Here is a 27,500-nt window from a genome sequence, read left to right on the forward strand (position 1 = left end):
AAGACAAGAAAACACTCTCTCTCAGCCTTTCACTAGATCATGTGATTAGGTCTTACCTCCTTTTCCTGCAAGGCGAACGATGCTGCTGTCGCCTTCATATGTAAAGACAGCCCTGATGTATAAAAACATGTTAATTATTATAAATATACTAATAAATATGCTAATATTGCATTAGTCTGGCAGAGGTGAAAATGTAGTTTCCCAGAAATCATAGTCAATGCCAAAAATCAGCACACATGTGTATGTGTGGTTGTTTTTTGTGTGTGTGTGTGTGTGTGTGTGTGTGTGTGTGTGTGTGTGTGTGTGTGTGTGTGTGTGTATGTATGTATGTATGTATGTATATGTATCCATATATGTATGTATATATGTATCTATGTATGTATGTATGTATGTATCTATACCATACATGTATGCATGTCTGTTAATTGTGTACGTGTGTTAAAAACATAAGATCAAATAAAATAGAAACAATGTCAGAACATTAATGGCTGTCTCACCAGTTTGCGTGTGACCTCCCATCCACCACGTCTTTATATGCCGCCATGAGAGTAACTCCATTCTTACACAGATTAGCTGCCATGATGTTTCTCCTTCTCCTTTTAATCTCTTCTTAACACTTACAAACAAATAACCAAGTGCGTACTATATACTGTTATCATTCTTCCGCGTGAACAAAACTCTGAATAAGAGTACGACAAAACAGTAGGATCTGTCTTGGGAACGGCCGAAGCACAGATTGTAAAAAAAAAAGTGATGTGAAAAGTGATGTGAAATAGTAATTCAGTCAAGCCGCTGCTAAAGAGAAGCGGGGTTAATTTCAAGGAAGCAACACAATGACGGCAGTCTTTGGCTTAAGAGTTTATTGTGATAGGCTTGTTAGGTTTTTTCTCTCTCTCTCTCTCTGGTGAACCCGTACGGGCAGATGGCTAGAACAAGATGGACCACATTCTTCCCAAAGTATGACAACCACGTTTCTCCCCTTTCGATCGTTCAGAAATGTGGGCCTATGCCCGTTGATTGAACACAGATTTCTAATATTGTAACTCCCTTGGCTTGTATTCAAACTAAATATCAACACTTACTTCTGAAGCATTAAACATTTAGGTTGAAGGACTGTAGTAGGCCTGTGTATGTGTGTGTGTGTGTGTGTGTGTTTTGGTGGTGTTTGTGTGTGTGTGTGTGTGTGTGTGTGTGGTGTGTGTGTGTGTGTGTGTGTGTGTGTGTGTATGTGTCTGTGTGTGTGTGTGTGTGTGTGTGTGTGTGTGTGTGTGTGTGTGTGTTGAATTCTCTTAATGCCACCATTATTATCCATTTAATCCTCATAATCCTATTCTATTTGGTCATTTTTACTTACCCTATATTCATACATCTACAGTAATAACATTAACATAATTTAAATACATATTCTATACATCTGAATAATCTGTTAAGTATATTTCTCAAGTACAACGGGAAATAATCTCCTAATAAATGATAACTGACATTCAAACGCAGATAGGGCTTCTGCATAAAACTAAAATCCTCAGAAAGTATTAGTTGAGCTGTTTTGGGTATAAGTTAAGTGTTACGATGTGTAGTTCCCCACTAATTAAATTCTCCCCAAAAAGTTTGTTGGATATGTGCAGACAGAGGCAGGGTTCACATTAAGGTCGGACTTCCTTATTAGCAGCATAAGCGTCCCTAACATAGATCATAACCATAATTACCTCTCACCTAATGGTAATAAAGACTATTTTAAGTGGACTCTTAAGCACCTCTACAAAGCGTGCCCTTGTGTGTGTTTGTAGCAGGGCTACAATCTGAGGTTGATCAAATTAAAACCACAACATACACGAGGCTGCCATATGTTGTAATGGCCAATTTACCAATAACTAAGTACCCTAATTACATTAGGGCCCATGTATGTACTTTAAACAAGCATTCATTCACATCAGCAGTCAGTCAAATTGTTGTAGTGTATTGTGCACTCCAACAGCAGTATAATTGTATCGTACAACGTTCAACTATTCACAAAGTGTAACAAACTACAAGTACTGATAGTTTGTTGTGATAAATACTAAGCTGTGATCCATGTGCTCCATCAAAACGTTGTGTAATGTACAAAAGTATGTTTTACTATATAGTATATTTCAAAGTGCTTTAAAAATATACCTGATGAGCATTTCAGTGTCACTGTGAAAAACATGAGTCTTATTAAAGAATAATTGACTAATATACTGATGGACTCCTAGATAAAAGGTTACGGGTTTGAGCCCCAATGTCCAATATAGCCTTCCCAGCTACATTGGGAAGGCACACTTCCCAGCTCATTAAATATATCTGACCTTTTGTCACTTATGATAAATGGTTCTGCTAAACCAGTTAATAGGAATAATAAGTTATGACGTTTCATGGTAATATGCAATAACCAGGCCATTGTATGTCAAAATCACAACATGTGACACACATTTTTAACAAAGCATAAGGAGAGAGCAAATAAAGGGCAAACATATGGCGATGCATTACTGTATACTGCATACAATAACAATAGGTATATGTACAAACATTGTGAGGCCACATTTCAATGACCTCAATTTTGGAGAGGAGCATTCGGATGTTAGTTGTTGTGTTTTGTAGTAATGCTTTTTTGGTCATTGTTTAGTAATGACAAAATTATTTGTCATAATGTGACATTATTGTGTTTGGATTTGCCTAAGCATTTCTCATGTGATATGTGGCAAAACAAGTGTTCATGTGCGCAGGTTAAATTATATTTAAGTTGATATAGGACTTTACAGTACTGCCACTCTCCTGAGTCCTCTCAAAATGGCGGAGTACAGCCAGCGGAAACCCCCATGATGCATTCGGATACACAACCCCTATACACCCCCCAAGGCCTGATCATATTTCTAAACGTTCCACCATACTCCCCACTTATGTTCCCGGGCCTACCTTATTAAGGAATATTAAAGGTTAAACAAAGCTCTCCCGGATGGAAGGCGGGAAACAATGAGGCCTTGAAACCCGGCGCATCCACATGGCGCACAAAAACACATAGAGCATACATCTGATTCTCCACGGTGTACACATAAACACACTTAAACAGTTACGGTTCACACTCGCTCACTCAAGGACAGGCCCAAAGGCTGTTAAATCCCCCTCGCCCCGCCGGTTCTTTTACGTTAGCCCGTGGAATTCCCAGCGTCTGCTTCCCTCATTTTATAAGAGCCAACTCCCTCCAGTTGTCAAATTTAGGAGAATACAGATTTGTCTTTTTTTTCCCTCTTGGACTGTCTTCCAATCCCCTCATGCACACACACACACACACACACACACACACACACATACACAAACACACACATAGACACACACACACACACACTCAAGTCTCGGGCTTCAGCAGCTGTGTATATTTGTCTGCATATATGTGATGGGGGAGGGGTGGTTAAGGTATAGGGCCAGGGCGGTCTTTATGTATGTGTGTGCATGTGTGTGTGTGTGTGTGTGCGTGTGTGTGTGTGTGTGTGTGAGAGAGAGAGAAAGAGAGAGAGAGAGAGAGAGAGAGAGAGAGAGAGAGAGAGAGAGAGAGAGAGAGAGAGAGAGAGAGAGAGAAAGAGAGAGAGAGAGAGAGAGAGAGAGAGAGAGAGAGGGAGAGGGAGAGTGTGTGTTTTGCCAGCTCACAAAAGCTGTGTCTGAACATTTCACCATTCCTCCTGGACAGAGCAGTCATAGCTCAGCCAGCCCCGGACTGCCGTTGAGGAGGGCTGTCGTCACTGTTATGCACTCTAGCGTATAGCTCCCAAAACCCAAACTCTTATCTTGCATGTAGCAAGGAGACAGACAGTAGGCCTGCACCTCATGTTTCAGGTTTCCACCAAAAAAAAAAGTCTTCCTGAATGGTGGAGCGAAACAAGAAACCATAGGCGTTTTCCAGAATCCAGATGTGCGAATGTTCTCTCTCTCTCTCTCTCTCTCTCTCTCTCTCACTCTCTCACTCCCTCTCTTTCTCCCTCTGTTCATCCTTGTGTTTTGTTGAACACAGAATCACAAGGGACTTCTGTAATCGTTAACAGTGTGCTCTCTTCAATACATTCAACATATACAACTCTGTCATATAACTTAGAAAAACTTGAGTTTCCACGTCAAATTTTTTTTTGGTCATCTGGGCTACTTATAGTGGAGAAGCAATTTCTACCTCATTGGGATGTAACCTTTTTTTGAAAGGAATCAGGTCTCAACCTCCAATCAAACTACAAACTAAATGTTTTGTTATAAAGACTTAATTCCGTGAGTCTCCTCAGAGAATACGTGTACTATTGCCTTAAACTAAACAAATACGTATCTTAGTGTAAGCAAAAAAAAGTAAATAAGCTAATTAATGGAAAAGGGTAATCGGTCTGTATGCAGACTCGGTTGGTTCACTGAGTTCCAAAAAAAAAACTCTATGGGCCTACTCCTGCTTCTTTAAAAAAAATCCTCCCTTTGTGCCTCCCTGTTTCTTAAAACAAAAAAAACGGGCTGTAGACGTCGTGGTGAACAAGAAGCCACTGATCGAGGTTCAGGTTAGTCGTGAGTTAGTGATGAGTTACTGGCGGGGATGGGTCAACATGCTGATCGTGGGTCGGTAAGACTTCACTCCTCCCCCAGACCTCTCCGACTGTCTGGCTTTCCCTTCCACCCAACTTCAGAAACACCAATCGGCCGTCCGTTCCCACGCCTCCACGAACAAGTAACAAGAAACTTCTTGAATCAGCAAAGATTTTAATATGCGGAAACGACCAATTTAAATACCATTAATGGATGGCGTGCACTGCAAAAATAGGATTAAGGCTCGTAACGAGTAAATAGCTTCGCTCCCCCGGTCCGCTCCGGACTCACTGAGGGCAGAAACTTTTTCGTGTTGGATCGTTACGGTCTTCGGATCGCTCCGTCGTTCATTGTTTTCCGTTCTGTTTAAACACATCACAGTTCATCGTTGCACAGTTTGCAATCGGATCGTTGTGTGTTCTCGACTGGGATCTGTATTATTTGATTTTTTTGCTCGCATCGGGGGCTTGTGATTCGTAGTTTTGTTTTCCCCCCTCGGATCACAACGAGTGGATCAGAACTAGCGGACTGTCGCCGACCTCAGGAATTCGCAGCAACAAAATGAGCCCCTCTCCGATGCTAGCTAGCTAGCTGGCTCGCCGCTTCCCTCCATGCTACTGTCTTATAACTCTGTATACGCTCATTTAGCCCGCGGATCGGTCGTGCGTTTCAGTCCTCATACGGACAAGCTAAACATTAGTAACTTTATATCAAAGTGTCGCTGGATGTGTTGACGTGCGGCAGCCCCGGGACACCGCGGATAGCCCAGGAAGCTAGCCCCTTTTTTTGTAGCTCTTCTTGTGGAAGACAACATGCCGCAGTTAAATGGTGGAGGGGGGGACGACCTGGGAGCCAACGATGAACTCATCTCGTTCAAAGACGAGGGCGACCAGGAGGAGAAGATCTCCGAGAACGTGTCCGCCGAGCGGGACCTGGACGACGTCAAGTCGTCGTTGGTGAACGAGTCGGAGAACAACAGCAGCTCGTCCGACTCGGAGGTAAGTTAGCAACTTTCCCCCTCACGTTTCTCCAAATGGCTCCCAGGACCAAGTTACGGTGGCTCCGCCGCCGTGCGTCTCCTTTGTGCCCCCCGTGTGTGGTTGTTATTATACATGATTATTGGACATTAGTCTTGAACCCGTTTCTCCACCCTTGTGTTAACAGGCGGATAGACGTCCTCAACCCAGACCTCATCTGGATAATTACGCCAGACACAGAGAGCTCTTCGTGGAAGGTAATGTGAACACTTTCTACTCTGGGACAGCTTTTTTATTATTATTCGTGCATATCACACTGCCTGCAACACGGCTTCTTGTGGATCAGTTCTCAACAAAACATCACATGTATCATTTTTATAAAAGAGCTATAATAAAAGGCACGTAACAAATCCCCATGTGTCCCGGTGTGTTCCAGCCTTGAGGAGGCAGCAGGATGCGGGACTCTTCAAACCATCCCCGTACGCGGGTTATCCCTTCCTCATGATCCCGGACCTTTCCAACCTGGGTAACCTGGGCAACCCATACCTGGCTTCCCAAGCTGCGAGAACGGTAATATATACTCTTTATTGAAAGTCATGGGAAAGGATTGGTGTCGTTAAAAACACACTTAAGTGTGGTAAAGGAAACGAGTGGTGTAACAAAAACAGATTCTCCCTGTGGACTGTTAATTTTTTATTTATTATCTCCTCTCCTGTATTATTGGACCAAACTCTATTCAGATCATGTGCTTGAGGGGTTGAGTCTATTGGCCCTGACTTGCAGTGACAGTGAAGGATGAGTGATGGGAGGAAGCAAACATTATTATGCATCTAATAAACAAATGCAGATAAGCAGTGTTGCTTTTTAATTAGGTAATTACCTGAACAACCCAAGCAAGGGTTACCCCGTTGCTGTGCGTTTTATGTTCAGTGTTTCCTGACCTGGGTAGACTCAGTGGCCAATGCAATGTAGATAATGATAGATAAAATATAGATAATAGGACAGATGAATCCCTGTAAATGTGACGTTGCATGATAGTTACATCTACAGAGCCACAACTGAATACACCTATGTTTGATCAGTCAATGAGGATTATTTTTAAATGGGGCCCAAGCATAGATAGAACCGTGCCAACCACTCTATTGGTTACCCGGGTTGTTTAAAGGGTGGTGTTATGATAGCGCCTCCCGTTGTGGTACTACAGGTAGGCACATCCGGACACAGTCTTCTGCTTAAACAAACAGGCTGCATTGCATTGTTGACTATATAAAACTTTATCAACTTGATAATAGATGTGTAGGGGAAGTTGCTAAAAAAAAAACATGACTTTTGTCTTTCTATCTTTCAAGGGTTGAGTGTTTGTTAAAAAGTGTACAAACCATGTATATTCTTTATAATAAAAAAATGGAATCTTTACAAAACATTGCTAACCATACCATAGGTGTATTAGCCATAGTTGAATGCTATCTTGCAGTTTGTTTCCATGTTCTGTAATACTGCTGGGATTCTGTGTTACCACATTACACCTTAAATTTGATTACTTTATCTCTCAGGTGAGCTATAAGACGTTTCCATCAGCACCGTCTCTCTCCTCACTTTCTTTCCCCCATTTGCATTTGATTTAGTTTCAACCCCTTATTAACATAGTGTTTTGAAAATTTGCAATGTACACAGGGATCTAGCTTCTCTCTACCTACTTTTGAGAGCAAGCCCATTGTAACATGCCCAGTCACACATCACCTAAATTCTTCAGGCTTTGTAATGCTTAACTGTGGCGTTAACGGCTCATTGTTGCCCAAAGAAAAGCCTGAACAGGCCTAATTCATGGCTCCGCAGGTGAATCATTAGAGCTGATTATATTAACACTCACAGTACCCCTTCTTAAACAGATGCAAAACACACACTCACACAGAGACACACACACACGCACCGACCCTGTTCAGACCTGACATTAAAAATGCAACTTGGGCGATCTGATTGCCAGCCGTTTAACACACTGCAGGTGTGAACGCATAGAAAGACACACGAGGGAATCTGATTACCCGCAACCACGTTTGGAGTCAATCCAAGCGTTGTGTTTACAAGGACACGACTAACCTGATTACAATGGGCCCAGGGGCAATAGCGGCATTGTATATGTTTTTCCATGTAAACCACATCGCAGAGGCTCAGTTGTCAGCATAATGCAGAAATCACACTGTGAGGGACACTAGGCCGTGCGTGTCCTCGGTCCTTTACAGTAGGGTTCACTGCATGTATATACGCATAGCGCGTGCATTCACACTGCATGTGTATGGGCTTTCTCTTGATATGGCTTCTGTGCCATTGATGTGGTGTATAATGCATGTGGTTATGGGTCTGTCTAAGAGTGTGTGTGAGTCTTCCTTCTAATAACAAACCCTGATTCTGAGGTCTCTGCTTGGACATTGATTACTTTAAAAATAAAAATCCATGCAGCTTGGGCTACTAGTATTTATAGGGGCCAGAGAAACCAACTCCAGGTCACACACATGCTTGTACAGCTAACATGAGTTCTTATGTGTAATGGTTGCCATATTTTTGCTTGTAGATTCCTCAGGAACTTGTACAATGTTGACACTAGCAACATTGGCAATTGTCAGCAAATTTGTCTGTTTAATTTAACTTTGTACAAGGATGTCACTTTCTTCCTTTTATAATAATCAAATAAACATCACACGCATAGGCATGTTTAGAACCGAGATTTTAGTATCCAACTAAAATCGTCTATATATATATACTCAATAAGTTGTGTTTGTAGTTTTCTTGAAAGAAAGAAAATAATGGATACTTGTAGTGAAGTATCAGTACAGTTAGAGCAACCTACTAACTTCATTACTTTTCTCTGTAGGTTTTAGCAGTCGCACATCTTGCATAAAGTAACAAGGTGCATTTGACTGAAATTAAAATCATATTAAGTCTTCTATTTAACAACATAACAATAATATTAAATGGTAACAGTCCCAATCATTACTATTTTCACTAATATATTACACAATAACACAATGGTAATAACACAATGGTAAATTAAATGAATATCCCAGCACACATTTAAGGTTTCCACTAAAAACATATTCTGGACAAGTTACAATCTTCAACAGCAACCCCTGTATACCGAAACAGGGATAGTTGAATACAAAGCATTCTTCCTACCGCGTCCTCATGCCCCCCCTCTCCCGCCACACACGCAGTGTAATGCTGGTGTGTTAGGGGGTCTGAGGTCAAAGGTCATGGTGGTGAGTCCGTTGACGTCACTCACAGTTGAATGAACACCAAAAGCATCCTTTTCTCCCAGCCTCCTTCGCCTTAGTGTGTGTGTGTGTGTGTGTGTGTGTGTGTGTGTGTGTGTGTGTGTGTGTGTGTGTGTGTGTGTGTGTGTGTGTGTGTGTGTGTGTGTGTGTGTGTGTGTGTGTGTGTGTTTTGTCCATTTGAGACAGCTCATGGAACAGTAATACCCTTATTGGTGGTTGTGGTGGTATGTAGGCTGTCTGAGGAGAGCATTCTGTGTGTTTGTGGGGGGGGGGGGGGGGGAGAGGAGTGTAGTGTTTTGGAATACGCCCGACTCACCCAGGTTTACTAGTGTGCACGTAATAAACTATTTTATTGTCGATATATTTCCCACAAGTGGGATATATTTCCCACAAGTGGGAAATATATCGCAGGGCTGTGGGATTACGTTTTATAACTCTTCATTGCCCGTACGATAAGACGTGCAGGGTTAGGTGTGGAGGATGTGCGAACATTGTACTTGAGGTTTGTCCTTGATGGGGCAAAAGTATTGACAGAAATGTGTAACAACACAAAGAGTACAGCTTTCATGTGTGTGTGTGCACCGTTATGATTGTATGCACATGTGTTGAGAAATACTTTTAAATATTTTTCAGAACAATGGCAATTAAAATTTTGAGGACGTTACTGTTCTTGCCACCAGAGAGATCTGTAGGCTAACTTCAAATTGATTTCTTCCACTCAAAATGAAGCTAAATGGGTGGTTGGAAGAAGTAGAAAAATCAATGTAACCATCGACAATACATTATGAAGACATTATGAGGTTTACATATTTACAGCCAACACTGCCACTGCGTTGCTAATCTGTCATCTGTAATCACATTGACTCACGTGTTGTTGTTGATTAGATACAAATTTCCTTGACTAACTCTGTCTCTTCCTCTATGTTCTCTTTCTGACCCAGTACCTACCGATGCAATGGCCCCTTCTGGACGTCCCGGGATCAACCGGCATGAAAGACCCTCGCTCCTCCACCTCCAGCCCCCTGGTGAGGCCCCAGAAGCACCCTAGTGAAACCTTGTTTGTAGACGAAACGCCGGACTATATTGATCTTAGACAGGCTAGTTTTAAAAGTCTTAAGAGGAGGGTGAAGTAAGAACTAAAGGGTTGATAACTGCATTTAATGTGAGAATATGTTTAAAGCTATAACAAATCATACAAAACATATCTATATGCAAAATAAGAGAAATGCGTGCAAAGAATGTAGACATTGACATTATTGGGCTGCTCTGATGTAGTTACATTAACAAGACAAAGATAGGGCATGTGTGGAATCGGATGGACAGGATTAATTCTAATGGTTCTGTCTCTCTCGCTCTCTCTCTCTCTCTCTCTGTGTCTCTCTCTCTCCCCCTTCAGTCCAACAAGGTGCCCGTGGTGCAGCACCCCCATATGTCGCACCTGTCCCCGCTGCTGTCTTACAGCCCCGACTCCTTCCCTCCCCAGACTCCTCCCCCTTTCTCTCCAGATGCAGGTAAGCCCCGCCCCTTCCCATTAAAAAAAACAACGCGCTGCACTGCCGCCCTCTTGGCACAAATGCATGGTTAACCGGTAGTCAGGACCCGGCCCTGTTGTTTTCTGTACAACGCTGTGATCATGAAGACATAAGGCTTGTTATGGGTGTTCATTCAGTTGCATATTGGAGGTGAAAGTTCGGTGTAGTTTATCTGAAGCCCGAAACCTCAATTCAACGGTCAGCAAAACACAATTCCATCAATGCATTGGAAATGTCATCCATCTCAGAGTTTTCATAGGGGATGGATGGCACTATGTGTACAACATAACAATAGCTCACATCATCAAAGGTATTCAACTGAAACCCTTCCGTAGAGCACTATACTACTCTGGTCACGCGCGGCGGCTTGTATTTAAGTGCAGGGGAGTACGAGGGTACCGATTTTTTTTGTTTGTTTTGTTTTTGATTTCCATCTTCTGATCCGGTGTATTCCCACTATTCCCGTTGCAGGTATGTCCCGGGCCCCTCATCCTGCGGAGCTGTCCCCGTATTACCCTCTCTCCCCTGGGGGAATGGCCCAGATGGCCCACCCCCTCGGCTGGCTGTGAGTAATACTCTCTCGCCCTCCTCTCTCTTTCCTCCCTCTCGCTCTCTCTCCCTCTCATTCTCATTCATTTTCTCTCAGAACAACACGACAGCCGACAGTCCGTTGTGTATCATATTTCATCATACATCATAACTCTGTAACCATAAATAGCGGCGATAACATGTTCCCTGGTCCGAGTCCAACTGCTCGCACAAATCAAACGCTAAAAGACCCAAAACACATTCCTCAGTTTTGTTTTTGTCGCTTACATCTTGTTTTACTTTATAATGTGTCGTATAACAAAAGCCTTTCCCATTGAGGGAGGTCCACACACACACACACAGACACACACAGACACCCCCCCGCTGTGCTGTTTGTTTCTGAGTTCATCCCATATGGTATTGAGTGTGTGTGTCACGCCTCCTCCTCCTCATAGCCCTGGCCAGTCCATCTACCCCCTCACCGCAGGGGGCTTCAGATCCCCCTACCCCGCCGCTCTGGCCATGAACGCCTCCATGTCAGGGTGAGTTCACCGTCATACTCACCTCACCTCACTCACCTCACCTCCACTCACCTCACTCACCTCACTCACCTTCACTCACTGACCTCCACTCACCTCACTCACTCCCCTCCATTCACTCACCTCACTCATCACCTCCACTCATCACCTCCACTCACTCACCTCCACTCACTCAACTCCACTCACTCACCTCCACTCACTCACTCACCTCCACTCACTCACTCACCTCCACTCTCTCACTCACCTCCACTCTCTCACTCACCTACCTCCACTCACTCACCTCACTCACTCCCCTCCACTCACTCAACTCCACTCACTCACCTCCACTCACTCACCTCCACTCTCTCACTCACCTCCACTCTCTCACTCACCTACCTCCACTCACTCACCTCACTCCCTTCCCTTCACTCACTCCCCTCCACTCACTCCCCTCCACTCACTCACCTCCATTCACTCTCATCTCCACTCACTCTCTCACTCCCCTCCCCTCACTCATCTCCACTCACTCACTCCACTCACTCACTCCCCTCCACTCACTCACTCCCCTCCACTCACTCACTCCCCTCCACTCACTCACTCCCCTCCACTCACTCACTCCACTCCACTCACTCACTCTGCTCCACTCACTCACTCTGCTCCACTCACTCACTCTGCTCCACTCACTCCCCTCCACTCACTCACTCACTCTGCTCCACTCACTCTGCTCCACTCACTCACTCCCCTCCTATCACTGACCCACCTCAGCTCCCTCATCCACTCGCCCCCGGCCTGGCGATGCTCTCCTTCTCCACAGCGGTATTAATGCGGGTTCCTTGTGTTCTCTCCCCAGCCTGGTGTCGGGGGGCTTCCCGTCCCACCTCATGCCCCCCTCCCAGACGTCGGTGCCCCACCCGGCCATCGTGTCCCCCGCTGTCAAGCAGGAGCCCCGCGACACAGGCCACCACCAAGGGTGAGGACCCCCCCCCTTTGTTTGTGTGTGTGTGGTGTGATCTTGTTGCATTTGTGTGTAGAGTGAGTGTTTGTCTTCATGTCTTTGTGTGTGTGTGTGTGTGTGTGTGTGTGTGTGTGTGTGTGTGTGTGTGTGGGGAGGTTTTATGCAGATCTGATATTGATTTAGACCAAGCGTTTATTAACAATTACTGGTTTATTGCGTGGCTAACACCCAAGGTTACGGCATGGAGGCTACGTTAACTGACTCCACATTTTGCATGCAACACAATGCGGTAAATTAATTTGTGTCAAGCACGACAGCAAATCAACATCTTGTGTGTTCAATTGTATTTCTCTCAATTCATGTCATCGCTGTTGTCTAATTTCTTTATGATGGCCATGTGTAAGCACGACATTCGCACAAATATGTACAACATACTGTACATTTGATTTATTGTGTACGTTTATAAACTCTTGACGTATAACCTTCAGAAAATCTAAGGCGATTCTAAGCTACTTGTTGCCCTACAATCATGTGGTGTTCACAGTGTTGTAGCCCTACCGTCATGTTGTGTAGCCCTACCATCATGTTGTGTTCAGTGTTGTAGCTCTACCATCATGTTGTGTTCAGTGTTGTAGCTCTACCATCATGTTGTGTTCGGCGTGTTGTGGCCCTACCGTCATGTTGTGTAGCCCTACCGTCATGTTGTATTTTTAAATTTGTAACCCTACCATCATCTTGTGTTCACAGTGTTGTAGCCCTACCGTTATTTTGTGTAGCCCTACCACCATGTTGTGTTTACAATGCTGTTGCCCTACCATCATGTTGTGTTAACCATGTTGTCGCCCTACCCATCATGTGTGTTGTTATTTATGTTGTCGCCCTACCATCATGTTCTGTTCACCAATGTTGTGTAGCCACACGTTGTGTCATCATGTTGTGTCTCTTTTGTCACGTACACAATATGTGTCCGGGGCGACCTACTTCCTAGCCCGCTGCTCATCGCCTTGACCTCTTTCTCCTCTTTCCTCCCCCGTCCCCCGTCCCTCCAGTAAGGTGTCGTCCCCGGTGGAGAAGGCCAAGGACGACCGGCCCCACATCAAGAAGCCACTGAACGCCTTCATGCTGTACATGAAGGAGCAGCGGGCCAAGGTGGTGTCCGAGTGCACCCTGAAGGAGAGCGCCGCCATCAACCAGATACTGGGCCGCAGGGTCAGTACACGCATACGCACGCACGCTCACGCGCTCACTCAGTCCTCTCGCACACTCACGCTCACACAATCACTCACGCTCACACAATCACTCACGCTCACACAATCACTCATTCTCACACACTCTCACTCACACTCGCTCAAACTCTCACTCTCACTCACACACACCCCCCACACTCACTCACACACACCAACTCATACGCGTGTGTGCACATACTCACCAACCGCCTACCGTCCCCGTCACTCAAACATATCTGGATGAGTCACGGTGGATAAAAGGCCTCTGCAAGATGACCACGTGTTCACTTTTAACACTTTTGTCTTTCCCGATCCGTATTTAGCGCTGGAACAGTAAATCCTAGTTTCCGACGGGCCGTCCAGTTTTGCTAACGCTGGTGTTGTGTTGTTTTTCCCCACGAACAGTGGCACTCTTTGTCCCGCGAAGAGCAGGCCAAGTACTACGACCTGGCTCGTAAGGAGAGACAGCTGCACTCCCAGCTCTACCCCGGCTGGTCGGCCCGGGACAACTATGTGAGTAGAAAACATCCTCATCGTAATAATAACGGTATCCTAGATGTTCTACTGATGGTCTTCTGTGGGGCTGACGGGTCCAAGTAGATTTTGGGGTCTGTGTCGTTGTATGATGTACAGATGTGTAGTTTGATTCGATGTTAAGACAAATGTTTCTCAATTTTGTGTTTACTGTAAATTTCTCCATCAATGTTGATTTTGCCCTTCTCCGGATGTTGACCTTGACCTTGATGACCTTGATTTGCCCTCGGGAGGAATTAAGTCCCCGTCCGTCTTTCTATGATTCTCCCCGGTAGTGGCCGTGTGTGTTTGGAGGTGATTGTAACGTTCTGGTTTTGTTCTGCTCACAGGGAAAGCGGAAGAAGAGGAAGAGGGACAACGGAAAGTGTGACTCTGCAGAAGGTGAGATCTACACATGGACAGACTTACATTTTATGCTCCCACAATCAACCCTGTTAGCATCCTTTAGCAAGAAGCCCTAGTTGGACGACAGACAAGCTGAAATATGGGCGTCTCACCTTCTTTCGCTCTGTATTTGTTTCGACCAATCGTGTGGCGTGAGACGGGGATCTGTAAGATCGTGATTGGCTAGTTAGCTAGGGACTAGTCAACTTAAGCTTGTGTGGAAGAGGAGCTTAAACGTCCCGTCAAGGACACCAACGTACTCAGAATGTGTCCGTCAAGGTTCCAAATCAACACCATACAAACCGTCCACGGCCGAAATACGCATTCAATCCCGCTCTGAAAGCTTGCGCAAAAGAGTCTCTCTGCGGAAGAATAACTTAACAAAACAGGACGTGAGGCGGAACTCCGCCCCTTTTAGGCTCCGCCCAGGTTCTGTGGCGTTTCCTGCGGTCCAACCATCAGAGGTCCATCGTGTTGGCCAGCCGATGGACTACTGATAGTCGGACCGCAGGATCAGAGGTTACCCTCCGCACGAGAGACACCATTCTAACCTCATGAGCGCTTCTGACGAGAAGAAACGCTCAAATGATTAATTACTACTTATGATAAAAGTCAACTTTTTATTGAACCTATTTATGGAGTTATTTAGAAAAAAGCTGATTAAACCAAGGGTTGAGTAATACAGTGAACCTTGTGCCTCATTATAGATATGGGCATGCCTTGTAGTGCAGTGGCAATTAAGCTAAAGGATTTATTAACCCCATTTAATTCCACTTTATTGAACCAATAGATATTGCATAGGGAAATTTGCATCATAAAACAGATAGCCAGACCAGTATGTTAATCTAATCGTTGGCTTGGGTAAACGCACACGCACACAAACTAGGCTTATCATCTAATGGAAATGTGAATATTTAATATTTGTTATAATCGTCTACAGCATCTTCAACCAGCTTTACATTTTATTTCTGAAAAACCATAAGAAACCGCCACAGATCAGCCGCAGAGCCGACCGCCTAAACCCGTTCTGCCGCTTCCTTCCCAACAGTGTCCGCGGGGGCCTTCTCCCCGCCGTGCGTGCTCAGCCCCCCCCAGGAGAGGGCGCCGGCGCACACGCACATGAGCCACACCCACCTGTCCCAGGCCAGCCCCGCCTCCTCGCTGGACTCCCCGGCCACGCCCACCACGGCGCTGGCTTCCCCCGCCGCCCCCGCCCCCACCCACACCGACCACCCGCACCCACACCACGGCGAGGGCTCGTCCATGTACGCCGAGCAGGTGCAGCCCCTCTCCCTCATCACCAAGCCCCACCGCTCCGGCCGGGACCCCCACCCCCACCCCCACCTCTCCCAGCCGCCGGCCCCGCCGCCCTCCTACCTCCACCCACACCCCCTCATCCGCAGCGGAGCCAAGATCTCAGGTCCCCACTCCTCCACCTCCTCCTCCTCCTCCTCTTCCTCCTCCGCTCACCCACATTACTCCCCCCACATGGTGTCGGCAAGAAGCAAGACCCCTCCCATGTTCTCCCGCTCTTTTCCCTTGCCTCCCATGTCGGCCCCTCCCCCCACCTCCTCTGATGCGGCCCACCACCAATCGGAGCAGAGCCTGCATTGTGCCTTAACCCAATCGCAGCCCCTCTCACTTGTGACGAGAACCAAGAACTGAGTCTGTTTTTAAAGGGGAGGGCCCTGGCTGTGGCTTATAGACCCCACCACCCCAGCCCCCCCCCCCCCCCCCCCCACCCTTGGGCCCTTGACCTGAAATCTGAGCGATGAAATGACTTCATGCCCTGAATCAGTTGGTAATGATCAAAATGGTGGAACTCTTGCCTTATTCGGTTTTTTTTTTTTTTTTTTTACCTCCTTTAAGACTGTAAATTACTTTTTTAAAACCCCTGATTTTGTTAGATACTAGAACACATTTTAGGAAAAAAGAAAAAAATATTGGTCAATATTTGACTGCCTCTTTCTAACTTCTTGGAACAATGTATTTTTGTAATGCCTCAATTTTACATAGCATCTTTTTCCCCTCCCCTCAACGATAAGCATATTTTCAACAGTTAAGTAAGGAATAGAAAAATAAGACCGGTGTAATGATCTTGTTTCATATGAATTTTAATGTTAGTCATGAGTGTAGATCTCTTTGCATTTATTTTATACACCTTCCCAATGTGTTAATAAATATCCATTTATTTCTGAAAATCGTTGTTTCGGACTTTATGACATTTCGGTCTCTTTTTCCAATGAGACTAACTAGTGAGACTGAGACAATCAATAGCATGCAATTGTAATAAGATTACAAGGTTTGCTGCATGAGCTAATAACAACCAGAGGAAGAATGCATGTATGTTTGTGTTGGAATATGTGAAGTGATAAAAGGTTGGTCGAAAACATTTATAATTACAGTTGCAGAGTCTAGACTCTAGACTCAACAACCAAAGAATACAGCGTCTGAATGCCCGACCTATGAGCAAACGATTCACGTGCCCTGTCATGCCAAACTGGGTAGAAGGTTGTGCGTTCTCATGTGGTTGATAATGTTGTTGTTTAATGGCAAAGTGACAACTGTAACAACAAGTTTTTTTACTTCCAACGAAACAGCACACAGACACAACGTGATCTTAAGCTTGGGACAGGAACACACACACACACACACACACACACACACACACACACACACACACACACACACACACACACACACACACACACACACACACAGAGACACACACACACAACCCATCTGCATAATGAATCAAAGTGAAACTCAACTCTTTATTGGACCTATTTATTGCAAGTTAACTCTCGTGAACCTATTTATTGCTGGTTGAAGTCCACACAACATTGAGATGGTAAACCAATCGTTTGTGTATTACTTATTAATTACATTGATATGGTCGAAAGGAACTCTTACAACCCTATGCATTGCACCCCTTAAAGCACAAACATAATACTTTATATATATATATATATATATATCAATTACACTGACTGACAACATGACAAATAAGCAAGTTGTGTAATATCGGGGTGAACTTTGTCAGATGTGCCAGATATAGTTTCTATTTAATTACACAAGGAGGCTCTAGTTGGCTTCAGCAAACATCGGGTCTTGTATCGGTTTGAATAGCAATGGTCACGTACCTTCACAAACATTAAAGGTCAGGCAGAGTGCCTCACTCTCCCAATATGCAAACACAGGCCTGCAAATGTACATCCCCAGTCTGATCTCTACTGCTACATCAGGAGTTTGGACTTGTTTTTAATAAGCAAAACACTTATAAAACTTATCTAAACAGAAAAACTTCCCTTGTCATTGCCCAGATGGTTATGGTTATTTTAAGTCAAACATTGTTTATTTAGGATGATGGCTTAAAAAGGTGTGCATGTATAAAATGAGGTAAAAAAAAAAAGAATAAGAGGTTGTTTGAAACCTTTACACACACATTTATACATTGAACTAGTTACATTGAACTACACAGAGCCCCTCCTCCAGCATCATGTTTGGTCAAAACAACGTGAAACGCCCTGTTCACCCAGATTCGAGTGTACAGTCCGATTTACAATTGAGATGCGACGAAATGTACATGATGTACACTCTGGCACCATTGTCATCATCGCATCGAGTCCGTCGACAAATCGGAGTTGCGGGCGAAAGGAAACACTTCTCTGGTGAGTCGCGTAAGAAAGCACGGCATCTCCTTCTTCCCCTCCAGGACGGGGCCCCGTGCCTGGAAGGTGTAGGCCACGCTGTGGCAGAGGCGGGTGAGCAGGCGTGTGATCTCCAGCTCACGACCCCCCTCCTCCTCCAGGAGGCGACAGAGGGTCTGCAGGAACACCGCGCCGCCGTGACCTGTGATGGCCGCGTAACCTGGGCTCACACACAGAGGAAAACACACACACACACACACACACACACACACATAGATGTGGATTAGCGCACAAGCTAGCCTAGGTTGCAGCCCAGGGGCCCATGTCTGCAATGGGCCCTGGATTGGCCAGACTATTTTCAATTTTACTTAAAATGTAAAATGACTTGACCCCTATTGGCCCATAACAAAGAAACATTAGTAAACAAAGCAGCATTGGTTTGGGATGTGTGGGCCATGTCATGTGCACACCTTGATCTGCCATTGCACACATACACACAAATGAATTAACATCAATTTGTTTGCTGCCTTATTAGACAACACGATATTAAAGCTAACACCAGGACCACTGTATTTGTAGTGCTACCACCGTTTCGGACTAGTTCCTGCTTCTACACATCGAGTTGTCAACACAACACCATATAAAGTTCTATGGGTCTGAGTCAGAACCTGTACAGTCGGCGTGGCTTATGTACCATTCCTTAGATACTTTGTGTGAACAAGACATCCATAATCACACATGTCTTGCCTTGTGTGTGCGTACTGTAAGGATGTACATGGTTTCGGCATGAAATACATCACGAACGCATGGCTGTTTACCCTGTAGCTCTTAATAAACCACGTGTCTGTTGAACCTAAACCACTCTCCCAGTCATATCTAGCCCCGAAACCACAATACCAGAGGATGAAAGATTACACATCAACACACACACATTTTGTGTGGTAGTGTGTGGTTTCATGAGAATGTGGTGGTGTGTAGGGGGTTTGGGGGACTTTTAACTTTGCATTGATTTGATTGGTGGATAGATTGATTGGTTGAATCATATATTCATTCATTCACTCAATCATATTCATAAGAAATGCATGCATGTTCTTATTTGCATCAGAAGTTACCTGGCGGGGTGGCGTATATCACGGCCGTATCCACGGGAAAATACAGAGACTGTGAGAATGTGTCCTCTGTGTCATCACTCATGGCTGAGTCCACCTGTACGCCTTCATCCAACTCCCCTCCCCTGCACGCCTTGGGCAACCATGTGAGGAAAGGAATTTCAAATAAACTATGATTACCATGCCAGCTATGTGCTGTAAGTCTGCTCGACTGCTATTCACCTGTACGAAGAAGAGCTTCGTCTTGTTCGTCATGCAGGAGCTGTCGAAGAAGCTGAAAACACGTGCTAGTCGAACCGGCTCTCCATCCGCCCCGAACACACAGCCTTCCTCTCCATGGGACGACAGCACGGCCAGGAAACAGTCTCTAACGGGCGCCTGGCTCGCTGTGGAGCGTGAAAACATACAGGTTATGAACTGATATGAACTATTATCTTCATTTATTTTCTATCTTATCTTTGGATGCTTTTTTTTTACATGTCACTCGTCGGACTCGTCACCGAAGGCAGAAAAAGGCGCACGGCAGGCACGCATGTGCGTTCGTGCCGGTGCCTGAACACGCTGGTCGCGTCGCACGTATGTTTCGGCCCAGTGAACACAGATGATGTATGAGTGTGAACAGCGTGTGAAGTGTACACTGAGTACAGTGCGCTCGTCCAGACTCGCTTAGAAGGGGGTGGCCTAGGAGTGCCACAGAATAATATAAACCAAAACTTTTTTTTTTTAATCTAGATGCGAGATTAGTTGATGTACCCCCCCCCCCCACACACACACACACCTGCTGAGACACGCTCCTGACAGCGACTTTAGTGTTTCCTACCATTCATTTTCGATTTAACTCTCATTTGAATTACATGTAATAAAACTGATTTGACTTTAATCTGATGGAAACATAGCTACAGACTACAGTTGAACGAAAATGTTCAAATATGCAGTATCACGGAGGTTATTTATTTAGTGTAATTTTACACAAATCATAACATTATTAACACAATGCATGTTTTCAATGCTGTTTTACCCCTTATATAGGCTTTGATGTGAAACACACTGACGCTGCATATGGGTCTGTCACACATTTATGCATATTTTACATTTAAGACAGTTAAGTCAGACTTACCTTCCCGGAACACCTGGTAGATCTCCACGGCGCTCAGGTCTTCCTCTGCTATCGTCACCTGAAAGCCCAGTTTGCTGAGGATGCGATGGAGCCGTTTGGTGTCTCTTTTCGTCCCGGGTCTCCGGGCCATGTCGACCCCATGGTCAAACTTGCTCACTGAGACTATCACCGCCCTGTTGACCTCAGCACTACCACTTCCAGCTTTGACATCCCTTAACCCTTCCATGTTGAATGAAAATATTCCCAATCCGAAACCAACCAGACAACCGTTAATGGTGTCTTCTATCGTGCAAGTCCGCTCCTGACAGACCTTGAACTTTGGTTTTTACAGATAATAGATCTAACGTAGCCTATACTATAACAGAAAAATCCTAGCTCGGAAGGAAGCACTTTTTTTTCCGTCTCACAGAGGTCCTACTTGAGGTGTCAGGCGAATGAACAGACATTGACTGTGGGTCCACGTAGACTACAAAGTTAGGAGGGAGGAGATATGCATCATGCACATGAGTCGGTTTACTGTACAGCTGTAAAGGTGACTTTACCTGTGTAACCATATTTGGGCACATCGTCCTCTGAACATGATCACATGCGTCTTGTGTAATAATGTTATTTTCTTTCGTTTTTTTCCGGACTTAGGAATGCTAATGTACATGACATTCAGTGATGTAGGCCTACATGACTGAATCCTTCTTTATTACGATTCATATTACTAAATGTAATGGTTATACCTCAAAAAAGTTGATTTAAAAAACATTTTTATACTTCGACAACATTGTTTTACAACATTTTTTCATATAAGGTTCAGGTAAGTTCATATAAAGCTGTTAATTTACTGTGAGATAGTACATTTTTCTCAAGCAGAAAACATATAGTTAGGGTTAGGGTTAGTTTTCCTTTCTAATTACTCTTTTTATATATTTTAAATTTTATTTCATTTATTTTAACAAATGTTCTTGTATGCATAAGAAGATACTTTCAATAAATAATAGTTACTTCAACCAGCTGTGCATTTCCATCCTAAAGCATCAGTTCATAAGAATGTCCACCAGGTGGCAGCCGCCGGTGATACGTCATCCGAAAGCGACGACACAAAAGCAGCGATGATGCGAACGTGTTGGTTAGTAGAGGTAGCGGTGGTCTTATTTACGCTCCGAGGCGGTAGAGGTCCCTTTTTAAAAACGACTTACAGTGTAGCCAGACAGCTTAAGACGTAACTTTTCGTCATTTATTGGTGTATTATGAGGGTTGACAGTATTCGGGACTAAGTCAGCTTAATGCTTAAGTCAGTTTCTAGGGAACTAGTGTGCAGAGTGGCTGTTAGCAGCGAGCTGTGTCCAGGTGCTTCTAGGTTTTAATGCTTCTTTAGTTCATGTTTATTGAGGATAAAGTGTATCAGAAAGTGAGCTAAAACAAGAGGGTAGAGTAGGAAATAACTTTAATATGCCTTCTAATAAGAATAGACGCGGAATACCTGACAGGTGAGCAGACTGGACATCTTTTGAAGTATTAAATCACTTCTTCGTGTTATAATTGGTTGATTGTTACATTATCCAAACAGATGGCTGGACTACCAAAATGTAGGGAAACGAATACCTGGGACACGCTTCATTTCCTTCAAAGTCCCGTTAAAACAGGTGAGATGAACACTTGGAACACATAACTTAACGTGAACTTTAGTACGTCTCAAAATACCCCAATTAATTATCGTTAATCATGGACTTATGATGGTTTCATGATACGCTTTAGCAGACTCCCAAATTACTAATAGCCCAATGTGACGTTGAAAATTCAGAATTGTTCTCCAAATAAGTATTTACCACTATTGTATTGGTTGTCATCCTATCTACCACGTATACACCAAAAGGAATACAACAATTGATGCGTCGAAGTACGAGGCCGTGTTGTTTTACTCCTTAATATACTTGTACTCATCAGCCCTTTGAAAGTGAAATCCTGACAATACTTGTCTATCTGTGTAGGCCCTCAACCGCGGTCTCTCTCAGTCTGAAGCCTTTGGTCCATGGGACCTGCTGGATACATTGACGAAACAGAAGGAAGAACTGGGTCTGATGATAGACCTGACCTTCACCACACGCTACTATAAGTTAGAGGTACACACACACACACACACACACACACACACACACACACACACACACACACACACACACACACACACACGTATCCAAAGTGGCTTACTTGTCTAGATACATGTTTTTTTTTGGGGTTAGGGCATCTTGCCCAGGGCTGCCTACCAGTGGACTTTGTGGTTCAAACTTTTCAGCGGGGACTAAACACCAACACCCTCACCCCACACACACATTCACACACACGCATACACACACACACACAACAATTCTGCCAAACCAATTGATTTGTAAAAGAAGTGCATGTGTTGGGGTCTGCGTGTGTGTGTGTGTGTGTGTGGTCCTGTGTTGCTCAACAGCGGTCAGCGTTTAACGATATTGATCGTCTTTTGTAGCGTAAGACGCATTGTATTGAAGGGTTCACCAAATTGTAAATATTTATATTTATATATCATTCATATTTAGGATATCCCAGAATCCCTGCTGTGGGTGAAGATCTTCACCGCGGGCCATGAGGTTCCCGGCGACGGGACGATACTGAATTTCAAACAGGTGGTGAACAGCTTTCTGCAGGACAACAAGGACAACGGTAGGATTAGTGCCGCAGTGACGAGATTAGCATGCGTCAAGCTTGGGTGAAAGCGAGTGATTGTGTGTTTGTTTTGATTGAGTTAGCCATGTAACCATGTAGGACAATGGTGGTGTGTAGACCAATGCATACAACATTTTCTCATGATTTGAAGTGTCGGGGAGAATCAGAATGTGTGACAGAAATGCAGAAATACTTAAACAACTATAAATTAACAATTAAACACAATTAAAATGTGTTATGGATCAATTGAAATTCATTTGTGTTAAGGGGAATTACACGATTATTTAGAAACACTTTAATTTGATAATCTCAAAACATCTTGTAGTGTACCCTTCTGGGACCGCAACGTATGAAATTGTCTGCTACAATAAATATAAATGTAGTACACAAGTTGATGGCTATCATCGAAACCTGAAAGTTGGAGCGTGAAAACATCAAATTTACATAAGAATGTATATTATATATGGTGCTAGCTGTGGACAATGTGGACTACGAGGAGGCTGTTAAGACGTGCTAGACGGAAACAACCAGATTTACTGCTCAAATAACAGCCGTTGACCAGTACATTTGTTTAAGTTACTGCACTGTGCTGATGGCTTCGTTGTTGTTTTGGAACCGTAGTACTAATTAGTAGGTAAAGTATAGGCAACTGTAAGTTTCCAAAAAAGCCAATACTGTGATTCAGAGTAGCATTTGTAGGTATGTGGTACCTTGTTTGAACAAAACATCCACATCACCCATGTCTTGCCTTGTGTGTGCATACTGTAAATTCCGGAGCATTCCTGCTTGACTGCCGAAACACACCAAAGTTCAAGCTCATAGATGCTAGTGACCCGGCTCTAGACAGATAATACTAGAGAGCCTGCTCTAGACAGATAATACTAGTGAGCCTGATTTAGATGGAGCATGGTACTGAGCCTCCTAACTAGTTTGGGACACTAGAAAAAGGCATAATCTTTGCTTATTTCATAGAAATACACTGGCAGCTTGGAATCCTTTTAAACCCTTTATCACCCACACTTTTACAATTTGTCTTGACTTCAAGTTTAACCGTTTTGATAAACTGACACAATCACTTTTAACTACACATTTCACTGTTGTTTTTCTTACCCATGGTTAACACAGTTTTACAGTTCTACAGCTGTCCTTTTTTGGGTCTGTCTGTGAACTCATGATGCATTCTTAAAGAAAATTGTTAAAGCTTATTGAAGCGATAAATATTTCTTAAGAAAACGACCTGCCCTTACAGATAAGCTGATCGGAGTCCATTGTACCCACGGGCTCAATCGTACTGGCTATCTCGTCTGTAGGTAAGTAGAGTCACCGTGAGATCTGACTAAAACAGCAGTTTGTTCCATCTGCTGCCTGGACGATAACACTCTTACCGTTGGCTCACAGGTATCTTATAGATGTGGACGGCGTCGATCCGAAAAAGGCAATTGAACGTGAGTTCCGAGGTCAATGCAGATGAATCACATTTATGGTGTTACACTGTAATTAGTAGAAAGTAGTGAATATTATATATATTTATGGTAGCCATATATATGATAGGTATTACCATGTATGCAAAATAAGGGGTTTTGATCTGTTTTTGCACTAGGCCGACTGCCACACGATGAAATTAAGAAAAAAATGTTTTAGGGGCAGGAGAAATAAACAGTACTGTGACCCAAGCTCTGTAGTCGGCAGACCCTTGAATGCCTAAAAAGTATTTCCCTGGATTCCATAACACTGTCAATGTCTTGTCAAACCCTTGCTGTTTGGCTGCTGTCGGTTGAAATGGTCTTTGGTCTTCTAGTGTTCAACTCGTCCAGGGGTCACACCATAGAGAGGGACAACTATCTTCAGGACCTGAAGGCCGGGCCCAAGAGGAGGTGCCGACCACACGTTCCACACATCTGTCACCGCTTTGTCTGGTGTTGAGATGATAGTTAATACATTTCATGTCATCAAACATGAATAAAATAAAGAATAAAGAATGAATGTGTATATATACAGGGATGCACATAACCTTTTAAGTGAGCTACTCAGGTGAGTACCAGGAGATGGTGTTTGGTACGCGCCCCACATGCAACATCTGACATCTTATGAAATTTACCCAGTTTCACAAAGGAGATTACATTTTCAATAAACAACTTCTTAAGCACTGCAGTGTTTTTTGCTCCACATTTTTTTTAATTTTTTTTTTATTTTTTAATCAAACTGCAGCAGCTTGACCACGTCAGCTGATTATGCGCAGTTCTCCAGTGTGCACACAGCGCCCATGAGTGCGCATTTCAGTGCCCTTATCATTCGTTTTGAAAAAAAAAAAATTCTTCGGCTCTGGGTGCGTTTGCCTTTTCTTTGCAGGTGGCGAACACCAAAGTAGCTGCTCAATGTATTTTTGTTTTTTTCGATCTCACGTTAGTTCCGCAAAAGCATTGCAGTGACACAAGTGACGTTACGCATCCCTGATTATGGGTATGCATGCTTGCGTACCAGTTATGTGCACTCCTGTATATATATTATTATTACGACCTTTTCAATTGTGATTTTATTTTCAGATTTATTAATTTTTTTGTAGTACATTGTTATTTATTTACATCTATTTCAATATAATACTTTTTTTTCACTTACATTTCTGTTGTAGAAGTTTATTTCATATTCAACTTTTTGCATTTTGCTTTCACAGCAACACTTTAATGAAGGAGTGTAAACAGGAAATACAGAGAGGCCGAGCTATGAGTCGGCCATCCTCCAGCCACACTGACGACAGGGAGGACCACAGGCAGGCCCACAGAGAGGACTACAGAACGGACCACAGAGAGGACTACAGAAACGACCGGCACTCGCACAGCGACGATCACTACTCCCACGGGTAAAAGAACACAGCGCGGCAGTTGGTAGAACTCCAGACACCAGTGTGCACTGAGTTCATACTCCCTGAACAGTTATATTCATTTAGTTTTAAACCTTAACGCTTTATTATTTCTTGTTCCGCTGTAACACTTTTTATAATAAAAAATATATCCCACCTTTTTGTCGCAGACCTTTTGGTGTTCCAGACGGTTAATGCCTCAAACGGTGGCCCCGATTCATAACGTTCCCATATCTGTCCCTCTCCCGCTTTCCATAGGCCTTTCCCGCAAAGAGGGCGGAGCCAAGGGCCCCACAGTTGGTCTCCGCGAGACCACCGCCCGGCCCCTCACCTCTCCCGCGCCCGCTTGCCCATGCCATACGAGGCCCCCATACCCCAGTCCCGCTGGAGCCCTCACCACCCCGAGGCCCCGTCCCGCTGGGGCATGGCCCACCCCCACCCCCACCCCCAGGCACAGTGGCGGCAGCCGTTCTACATGGAGCACAGCAGCAGACCCAGACCCTTCCACCCCCAGGCCGAGCCAGGCTGGAGCCCGACTCCCCACCACACCACTGCCAGGAGTGCTAGAGACCAGCGGGACCAGCGGCACGCCCCGGCCTCCGGGTCCCAGTACTCAGACCGGAGGCCGCGCCCACGTCCCCAAGAGTCGGACCGGGGCTTTTATTTTGACGACGCAACCGCCAGCAGACAGACGGTCGTCTACAGGGACAACTACCGATGACCACCTCCTGGTGGCGCGCAGGCTTTTGTTTTATCGTTGCCTTTTTAAAGGTTGGCTGACACGGTGGCGGCTACAGGAAGTGACTGGAGGACACTGGTTTGAGCAAACGTTTTACAAGACATTGACAGTGTTATGGAATTCGGGGAAATAGATCAAAACCCCCTATTTTGCATATGAGAGATGGCTGTATCACCCATCATATATATGGCTGCCATAAATATTTATAATATATTCATTACTTTCTACTAATTACAGCCTTTATAACATAATATTTTATCATCTGGAATATGAAATGGGTTTCCAAGGTCAGCCATGTTTTCGCACCCATCTAACAGCCGTTCTCACGGCTGCACAGTGAAGGACACTACCGAAACACAACAGCAGGGGGCGGTAACGAGGTTTCGTCACGCCACACTAGAAGAAAAAAGACGAATCTTTTATTGTGGATTTGATTTATTGTAGAAATGTCTTCTGCCTCATTTTTTGTAATGCTTGCCATTTATAGTGACATGAAGTTTTATTGTACTGTTTCTACGTTTGGTTTCTCAGCCATGTGTGCTTTGTATTGCAGGCTATAGGCCTATGATCAATTGACCTCAGTCAATAAAGGCTTTTGAGCTGAAGATGTGGGCCTGTTTGTGCTATTGTACACGCAGTAGTGTGGGTTGCCCTCGAAAGTATAATGTGGATTCCTCACATATAGTTATATAGCCTACTTACAACCTGAACGTAAGCCTTTACAAATAGCAATCTTATAACGGGTGCTTTCAAACTCTAACGTTAGATAGTTCTCATTGTTTAAGAGGTAGGCTAGTCCTTATTTAAAGTCCCATAGAAGAGATTACGTTACGGCTATTTACCAGAGGAAGGTAAATAGC

The 27,500-nt window shown here is 44.3% G+C and overlaps 4 protein-coding genes across 8 annotated transcripts in view; 2 read left to right on the top strand and 2 right to left on the bottom strand.

Moving 5' to 3' along the window:
• Positions 1-580, bottom strand: part of LOC311367430 (drebrin-like protein) — a gene marked incomplete at its 5' end in the record, with an annotated part of 6,553 nt that extends 5,973 nt beyond the window's left edge. For all 5 annotated transcript variants that reach the window (XM_084486275.1, XM_084486272.1, XM_084486273.1 and 2 more), the window contains 2 exons: positions 57-112; positions 498-580. In XM_084486275.1, coding sequence (XP_084342401.1) covers positions 57-112; positions 498-580 — 139 coding nt within the window. The remainder of the gene's footprint in view (positions 1-56; positions 113-497) is intronic.
• Positions 581-4,689: 4,109 nt separating this feature from the next.
• On the top strand, positions 4,690-16,670 carry LOC311367464 (transcription factor 7-like 1-B). Its single transcript, XM_084486311.1, has 12 exons — positions 4,690-5,564; positions 5,731-5,800; positions 5,980-6,113; positions 9,754-9,837; positions 10,209-10,323; positions 10,816-10,909; positions 11,328-11,414; positions 12,241-12,360; positions 13,395-13,554; positions 13,977-14,084; positions 14,435-14,486; positions 15,538-16,670. Exons 1-12 carry the CDS (start codon positions 5,379-5,381, stop codon positions 16,152-16,154), a joined length of 1,827 nt encoding a protein of 608 aa, XP_084342437.1. The 5' UTR covers positions 4,690-5,378; the 3' UTR covers positions 16,155-16,670.
• Positions 16,671-18,102: 1,432 nt separating this feature from the next.
• On the bottom strand, positions 18,103-20,591 carry LOC311367345 (caspase-7-like; the record flags this gene model as incomplete). Its single annotated transcript, XM_084486171.1, has 4 exons — positions 18,103-18,359; positions 19,252-19,381; positions 19,471-19,634; positions 20,366-20,591. 4 exons carry the CDS (start codon positions 20,589-20,591, stop codon positions 18,103-18,105), a joined length of 777 nt encoding a protein of 258 aa, XP_084342297.1.
• Positions 20,592-21,502: 911 nt separating this feature from the next.
• Positions 21,503-27,155, top strand: dusp11 (dual specificity phosphatase 11 (RNA/RNP complex 1-interacting)). Its single transcript, XM_084486296.1, has 9 exons — positions 21,503-21,843; positions 21,924-21,999; positions 22,345-22,476; positions 22,918-23,041; positions 24,294-24,354; positions 24,443-24,489; positions 24,843-24,918; positions 25,716-25,901; positions 26,160-27,155. Exons 1-9 carry the CDS (start codon positions 21,806-21,808, stop codon positions 26,620-26,622), a joined length of 1,203 nt encoding a protein of 400 aa, XP_084342422.1. The 5' UTR covers positions 21,503-21,805; the 3' UTR covers positions 26,623-27,155.
• Positions 27,156-27,500: the final 345 nt, after the last annotated feature.

Source organism: Micromesistius poutassou (genome assembly GCF_964030765.1).
Source record: "Micromesistius poutassou genome assembly, chromosome: 22".
NCBI lineage: Eukaryota > Metazoa > Chordata > Actinopteri > Gadiformes > Gadidae > Micromesistius > Micromesistius poutassou.